Source organism: Micropterus salmoides, unplaced genomic scaffold (assembly GCF_014851395.1).
Source record: "Micropterus salmoides isolate LMB-PRFRI ecotype aquatic unplaced genomic scaffold, ASM1485139v1 Ms_hic_scaffold_4061, whole genome shotgun sequence".
Lineage (NCBI taxonomy): Eukaryota > Metazoa > Chordata > Actinopteri > Centrarchiformes > Centrarchidae > Micropterus > Micropterus salmoides.
The window spans coordinates 30,269-38,873 of NW_024043442.1; the positions used below are offsets into that span (position 1 = coordinate 30,269).

Below are 8,605 nucleotides of genomic sequence, written 5' to 3' on the forward strand. Positions count from 1 at the left end.
TTCACAGGGTCGTTTTATGGAGAAGAAATATATTTATTTTGCGTTTGTACAGAAAGAATAATCAGACAAACAAAGTAAGTCCAGCTTTGCAAATCTCCACAGAAGAGCCTGTCACAACATATTGCCATGTTTAGGCCTACTAGCTCTTATAAAATCACTGTGGGCTGAGAACAATAATGTAGCATAAAAACATCTTGCCACATTTAGACCTACTAGCTCTTATAAAACTACTGTGAGGTGGGAACAATGATGTAACATAAAACATCGTTACATTTTCTAGCTCTTAAAACTCCAGAACTAAGATGCGACATAAAAAACATCAGTCCTCAATATCAAAAGTATTTATAACATGATATAACACTGACAAATAAGGATTGGTGGCAAGCAGAAAAGCAGCATTTACTCTTCGTGTGCCAGCTCTCTCATGACATTTACTACACCAGAAAGGCCAGTGACTCTGTGAATGTTGATGGAAAAATCATCCGCTTGACACTTCAAACACATTGAGGAATTCTGAAGCCACACAGTAGTGCAGGATCTGCATCCGACCAAACTTCCACAGCATGCTGCAAATACTGGATCTTCCATGATTCCTGCCAGTGTAAGAAATAAATATTAGAGGTCTGAAAACACAATACAAGATATACTAGATGAAGAATGAAAAATATTTTCCAATTGAATGTCAGACAGCGTTTCAAAAAAGCATCCTTTATGTAACTGAGTCTATGTATGGTATAAGTTCAGAGAGAATTAACAAATTCCTTTCTGTGTCTACAGATGCTCCAAGCACACCCTGTGCCACTTAACATCACGGATGTAAATTCCTGATGTACGCTTAAGGAATGGCTCTGTTTTTACAGACTGGTTTCCTTAATCTCAATTGGCTATACAAAGAACACCAGGAGCAGGACACTTGAGCTTTTAAATGACCACTACATCATAAATTCCACCAAACAACAACAATATGTTTGTCAGGGTGAATAGATTATTTTTGTCTTCTTGAGGACAAGACTTACCTCTGTAAACCAGACAAGTGAATGTATCCCTAACATTTCTGGACTGTTCTTCGGTCAGTAAATGTTGTGTTCCTGTTTCGATGGAGCAGGTCAGAGAGTCCCTGAATGGGAGTTGTCACCTCAGACAACCCTGAGCAGCCAGGACAATTACCTCGATCTTCTCGAACACACTGTCCAGTCCACCCTCATCATCTCTGCATCTGTGAAAGAGAAACGTCACATGTATATATTAAATAATTAGAAACTGTTAATGTATGCACATGCCATTACATTCAGATTGATTATGGACACAGAAACGATTGCTTTTGTGCCAATCAAATATTGCATAAAGTGTCCATTGACTGAAACTGTCCAATTGTAGGAGATATAGTTGTATCAAAGGAAAGACTCAGATAAACATGGCAGTGTTTCTGGACAGACTGACGGAGAAATGTGCCATTAGGTACTTTCATGTATTCTCTTTGAATATGTTGTATCAGACCAGCTCTGCTCTTTAATTCAGGCCATGCTTAGCCTTTTACAGTGCCTGATGTCAGGAGGAAAAACTGAGGGGGTGTAACAGTAGCCAGTAGTGAGTAGCCTCACTCTTGAAGACGGACATGTGAATGTATATTCATTTAGTTTTTATCTGAAATGGCAAAGGTTTGACATTGTTTATGGTTCCAGTTTAAAATGTGAGACTTTATAAATGTTGACGTGACAATTAATAGCCCAATATATTTGCCACTTAGCTGTGAAGCAACTTAAAAGTTCATGCTACTGTCACAGTACATTTTCAAGACACAGGGTTACCTAAACTATAATTTGAGATGGTAAATAAAATTGTTCTAATGAAGCACCTCTTGTTCCTTCTGAGTCCAATATTTCCACTCCATTGTGGTCTGTCAGGATGAGTTGTTCATTGATTCCTAAGGCATCTTTTTCATAAAACATCTAAGGCTTCATGTAGCTCCTAACTGGCTGAGTTAAATGGTGATTAACACTAAACTTTAGAAAATCAGTCTATTCTCCCCACCTGCTTAGGTGTAATTTACACTGGGGAGGCTGGGAACATGTCCCCAACACTTTTTCTGTTGTTTATCCCAAAAAGCCATTTAAAGAAATATTCATTGATGAAAATATAGGATTGGGGGGTCTGTGGGTCCTCCCCCAGATGATTTTGAGCATTAAACACTTAATTTCCTGCATTCTGGAGATATTTTCCGCACCAATTTATGGTGGAAATGTCTTTATTTATATAAAGGGAAACACAAAATTCAGGTGGCAGGTGACGATTCCGAATATAAAATATAATTGAATATAATGCAGTAATCAGTAAATAGTTTTCTTTTAGCTTAAGTAATTTTTTTTGACAATGCAGATGTGTTTTCTCTATATATTTACGTCACATTGGGGCGGCTGTTTTCAGTGGGAAGAGCTGGTGGGCCGTTAATCGAAAGGTCGGCGGTTCAATCCCCGGCTCCCCCAGGCTTCATGTCGAAGTCTCCTTGGCGCCTGTTCCGCCATTGTGTGAATGTTAGTTTCTGTTTGAGCACCTAGGCTCAGTGTGTGGATGTAGTGTAAACGTAATAATAAAATATCTTCTAGTCTTGTTCTTGTGACCCCAATATTCTGGATTGTAACGTAGCCTATCATATGCTGTGTTTTGTGTTTTGTCACAACTCTAAGCTTCATTACTGAAGCCTATTGTCTTTAACGCTACTGACGAACAACATTGTAAACAAGAAAACGTTGTAGAGATTTAACTCACAGACTGGCTGTCAGACTAGTCTGGCCTGTCGTTAATTATCCACTCAACCAAAGGCAGCGATCACAAAGCAAGCTTTTTTAATAGCAGGTGAATCCACACAACTTGCGCGTCTCACTCTCTCACTTCTCTCGCGAGTGCGCACGTCAAATAGAAAATTACATCCAGACTTTCATAAAAGAAAATATATAAAGTCGAATGAAACTGCACTCAGACCTGTAGACTGTTAGCCTCCCGGTCGCTTTTAATTTGATGTTTTGATCTCTGTCGTCACCTTCTTATATACAGTTTATGGTCATCACACGCGACTGGTCGCATGCACACGCACATCAACACAGTGTTCAGTCAGTGCGTGGCAGAGGAGTGTGGAGAGAAAATGCACAGGAGAACGAAGGAAAGAGAACAGGCAGAGCAGAGGCGGAGAAAAGCAGCAGGAAAGTACCATTAAATGCTGTAAAATATCGATATCTTCATGATTAAGGGACATGCTGGTGTTTATAAAAGAAAACAGACTACTAGCAGGGCTGCCCTTCAAATCGTCATATCACAACTACCTTTCCAGAGTTGATTCTATGGTTTAATAAAAAGTTTTCATGCCATGAATGAAAGCAGAAGATGCGTTTGTAGGGGAATAATCTGGAAAATAAAGACCTGTATACTCAATTCATATCTCCAGTTACTCAGAGCTTCATGATGATAAACATAAATCCAGTCAGAGCTCTGAGGAAATGCAGATGCAAAACAAACACTCCAAAAGTGCACAAAAATGATATAGGCCTATACATAACATTTTAATCCTATTGCCTTAATTGTGTGTGATTTTTTCACCTTTGCTCTTTGTTTCTAATGCAGATAATTTTTCTACTCTGTTTTACAGTATTTAACCTGCTGCTTTTATAAATAAATAGCATTTAAACAATGTTTCTGGTGAATTTTGTTTTTAGTTTAGTTTTTACCTTTTCAGTTAATCTTTTACACCCATGCAGCACTTTTATTATATACAATAAGAAGCTGCTATTTTAATGTGTTTATCTTAATAGACTATTTTTTCAACAAAAGGGAGTTTTACACACAACCTTATCGGAGCTAATGATAATATTAGTACATTTTAGCACGCCAATTTAAGCATGCTATTGTCAACTTTAATTGTATAAAGCGTAATTTCCCAACAACAATGCTGCGTGGCTAGTGACTATGATGAAGCACTAGCCACTCTGGCTAGTGAGTAAAAAAGTTAATGTCATTACAATGACAATGAGGTTTGATTGTATTCATGTTGTGTAGATTGTTGGATTAGTTGTCATTTATTTACCCTTGTGGTAGTCCATCTACCATTGTTGGTATTTGATAATCATTATGTACCCTTGTGGTATTTCGTCTACCATTGTTGGTATTTGATAAGCATTGTTACCTGTGGAAATATTTGTATATTATTAGTATGTATGGTATGAATGTGTGGTTTTGACTTGTGCATCCACTGTTTCTAAATGAGGTATTATTATTATTATTATTATTATTAATTATTTATTTATTTTAATTATTAATATTTTTTCTTTGAGATTATTGATGAAGGAAGCAGCTATTTTTTGTATGTATAAATTCTTTGATAGACTGGGGTGGGGTTTAATAAGTTTTACTTCTTCCCACTCCATTTCAAGCATAAGTGTATAAGTTATTATTATTGTGTATCTTTTCTGTTGTCACACTATTTTGCTTGAAATAAATAAATAAATAAATGTCAAGCCCTGAGTGTATACATAGCATAAATGTTGAAACATCCACCAGGACTTGTGCAATAAGTCAGATCCTATTTTAGGATCAACCAGGAAGGTGTTTAAATGAAATTCCTTCCACGCCTTAGTTTGACACACCTACTTAGGGGGCTGATTCAGCTTGTGCTCCTTTATTAAATGAAGAACTACAGCCTCTCGTCATAAGGTCACCAAAGTCACATCAAGCAGACTTCGAGCAAGGAAATGGCTTTCGGATGGTTGTTGAAGGGTCAGATGTTGGTGAGGACCCTCTCTCTCATCCTCACGGGTATGCTCCTTTATTTTATCCTTCAGCAAACTCTCTCTCCTTTTGACAGGCAGTCATCATCTGATCACACAATACCACTGCAGTTCTCTATTGACCTGCCTGGCTGCTCGGCTATCATCAGTGGGGATGTAGAGAGCAAGGAGAACGAATTGGAAGTGCTTCTGGCATCCAGGAAAAGACACAATTTTCTATCTGAGGACTTCTACCTCAATGTGACAAAAGACTGCCAAGCTTACATTGAAAAGAGAGGTTTCATGACAGTGCCGCTCAGTGAAGAGGAGAGGGATTTTCCCATTGCCTACTCCATGGTGATTCATGAGAAGATTGAGATGTTTGAGCGACTTCTACGAGCTATTTACACTCCTCAGAACATCTACTGTGTGCATGTGGACCAGAAATCCTCCAAAGAATTTCAGAAGGCTGTGGAGGCAATTATCTCCTGCTTTCCTAATGTGTTTGTAGCCAGTAAATTAGAAAATGTGGTATATGCCTCATGGTCCAGAGTGCAGGCAGATTTGAACTGCATGAAAGATCTGCTGAGCTCACATGTCCAGTGGAGGTACCTGCTCAACACCTGCGGGACAGACTTTCCCATCAAAACCAATGGAGAGATGGTTCAGGCTCTGAAGGCCCTCAATGGGAGAAACAGCATGGAGTCTGAGGTCACCAATGACTACAAGAAAGGCCGCTGGCAGTATCATCACAATGTCTCTAACACAGTCATCAGGACAAGTGAGAGGAAAAGTCCTCCACCCATTAGCAGCCCCATGTTCCAAGGAAATGCTTACTTTGTGGTCACAAGAGCCTTTGTAAAACATGTCATGCAGGACAGAGAGATTCAGACATTTCTGGAGTGGGAGAAGGACACATACAGCCCAGATGAGCACTTGTGGGCCACACTAACGGATGCCTTCTGTTCCCGGATCAGTGCCTGCCAACATTAAGTATGACATGTCAGACATGAATGCCATTGCTCGTTTGGTAAAGTGGAGCTATTTAGCAGGAGAAATGAAAAATGGAGCCCCGTACTATCCTTGCACTGGGGCTTACAGAAGAGCTGTTTGCGTGTACGGTGCTGGCGACCTCCAGTGGCTCCTCACACAACACCACCTCTTTGCAAATAAGTTTGATCCCGAGGTTGATGACACTGCTATTAGATGTTTGGAGTCAGTTCTGCGTTTCAAGGCTTTAGGTAACGCCAGTTATTAACAGATTAATATGCCACCATTTTGTAAAGCTTCTAATCATTTGAAATGTAAAATAATATTATAGAAACCATATTAATTTATTATAAAAAATTAGGGATCTTCTGATGAAATGTATTGAAATATTCTATTGCTATTAAGTCATTTCTGAAATATGATCCATATTGTATATTTTTTTTATTATGTGGCTGTTAATCTTATGTCAAGATATTGTTATAGATCTTGTCATGACTTAATTATCTGCTGCTAATAATCCCTCGTTTTAATATTATTGCGAAGGTATTGATGGGGAACTTATGCCATGTCTTTTTTTATTTTTATTTTTTATGATTTCAATGACATGTGTTTGTGGTGCCATCTAGTGGATTCTAAGTGGAAGAGATCTGCAAAGCTGAGGAAAAAAAATGTTGGTTATTTGAATCTTAACATACTCTTCATTTGGTCACTGTACAGTTTCAGTGCTAACATAAACCTCTGTCTTGTAACAACTGCAAAACAGGACCGGATGGAATAAAAAAAATATAAAAAAATTGTTGCTGTCACCATGTTCTCCCTCCTCAAGTCAGAGGGCACATTCAGGTGAGGGGCAAAAAATAAAACTTTATTTTCCCCAGGCAGGATTTTAACAGAGAACGCCAGCAGTGAACAGTGAAAAAGGTGCTGTCAGAACTTGTTCTACGAAATGCCACTCAGACACCTAAAATGCAGTCTAAAATCAGAGCAACCATAAAAATATATTAATTTCTCTCCATTGTCACCTTTTGAATATAAATATATATATTTAAATGTAATAAAGCAGAACATGCATCAACCATTTGTAACAGAGTGCCTTAAATAACGTGTAGATACAACAGTAACTAGGGAACACCAATAAGCTAAGTGTGACATGATATACCGGTAGTAAATAACTAAAAAAGATTAAAAAGTTTCAGACAGAATGTGGAAAAATGCAGAGGATTGAGCTGTAAAAAGTTCCACAATGTAACAGGCAGCATAGTTTCAAAAAGGCACTCTCCTGATGCAAAGAGCCAAGTCTCCAGTCACGTTGCCCAGAGCATATACATTAGATTGTTGTGCTCCTCCTCCACATCTTGCAGTGCGAGCAGGGTCACTCCGGTATGGCAGCAGTTGCGATCTCCACTTTACCGTGCATGTCCTTGTCGATTCTGCAGACAGATTCAATAGTCATCAGACATCCATGTGACTGGGATGGTGTGTCATCTAAAAGGGCCAACACACTGTCCATAAACACGCTTTTCATTTGATCACATCCTGAAATGTGAAAGTACCATCACACCACTGCAAAGTAAATTCTTTGCCAGAAGAAAATCATTTTTACTTACCAAACCAATCTCCACCATACAAATTAATACCTAATTTGGTCTGTTATAATTCACACTAAAATATTAAGTACTTAAAATATTTGTGTGACACAAACCATCAGTATCTGCTGTATAATGGAGGTTCTTACTTACTTATAAGACAAATGCACTAATGTGTGCTTCTATATGCAGCACACCCTGCATAAAGGTATAGACGTATACAATAAATACTCATATACAGTATGTGCAATCTTTGAATTTTATCCAAGCCTTGAGTAATCTATTACAATCCGTAGCCATGTTACCAGTGCATAAATGTGCAATTTTTGTTGATACTGTCAGAAAGATGGCGATGTGTGAGGGTTTGAGTGCATTTGTCTTGCAAGTTTGTCAGTCATGTCTGCTCTGCTTTTCTGTAGCTAAATGCCAGTGACAGGAACAGAATTCACTGTGGTAACTGATCAGGTGCCAAGCGCCCTCTCCCCAGTGCCCTGCTGCACTGAAGCCCTCTGTGGAGCTGGCATGGCCTGGCTTGGCCTGGCAGCCACGGCCCTGCTTTGTATCTCTGCCCCGTCTACTCAAGCTGTCTCCAAATCAGACTCGACTACTGTCAGCTGCCCGTCTTCGCAAGCCCAAGTAACGCATTAAGACAGGGGTAATAGGTGGCTGAATGAGTTGTAAAGAGAAGAAAGCAAACAAGTTGATTTGATGTAAATCATCATCTTCCAAATGATCAGAAGGAAACAGTGGCAGAGTAATTTAAAACAGTGTTGTAACAAGCTCAAAAAGAATCTGACATTAATGATAGATTAAAGGTTTTATTATGGGGACATGAATATGGTTTTAAAAATACCACAGCAATGAATTAGTGGTCACGATACAGGCAGGCATAGTTGGTAGATATTGTGAACCAGGCCAACAATAAATAAACTATATGGGTTACAGAATTAAACCAGGTTGTGGCATTTGCAGTAATTGTATGGCTTCCTATATTTAGGATGAACAGACTGCTGTGATTCACTAAACATATAGCTGTTATGTATTTCATCATATCTACATGTTAAGCCATCTGTCCCAAAATACATTGTGATGATTAATATTCCATGTCTGGAAAAGGAACCATAGCCTTCAAGGCTTTATAGCCTCAATAAGCTAATAAGCTGTTTATTTGTGCTATCACAAATATACTCACTGTCTCAGATAGCCTATATAACGTTAACATTGCTACTACTGTATGATCCTACATCACAAAGGTCTGTGACTATGCATACAGAT

The 8,605-nt window shown here is 38.6% G+C and overlaps 1 protein-coding gene and 1 long non-coding RNA gene across 3 annotated transcripts; one reads left to right on the plus strand and one right to left on the minus strand.

Moving 5' to 3' along the window:
- Positions 1-12: 12 nt before the first annotated feature.
- On the minus strand, positions 13-4,276 carry LOC119887222. 2 transcript variants are annotated; one of them, XR_005441634.1, is made up of 3 exons: positions 2,980-4,276; positions 1,017-1,216; positions 13-593 (listed from the first exon to the last, which is right to left on the minus strand). It is a non-coding gene; the product is annotated as an uncharacterized LOC119887222 (long non-coding RNA). The 2 variants fall into 2 exon arrangements; XR_005441633.1 differs by lacking the exon at positions 2,980-4,276 and having other exon boundaries at positions 1,017-2,288.
- A 463-nt stretch (positions 4,277-4,739) lies between these two features.
- On the plus strand, positions 4,740-6,012 carry LOC119887224 (beta-1,3-galactosyl-O-glycosyl-glycoprotein beta-1,6-N-acetylglucosaminyltransferase 3-like). Its single transcript, XM_038698107.1, is given in 2 exon segments — positions 4,740-5,704; positions 5,706-6,012. Coding segments are annotated over 2 exon segments (1,272 nt in total).
- The last annotated feature ends 2,593 nt before the right edge of the window (positions 6,013-8,605 follow it).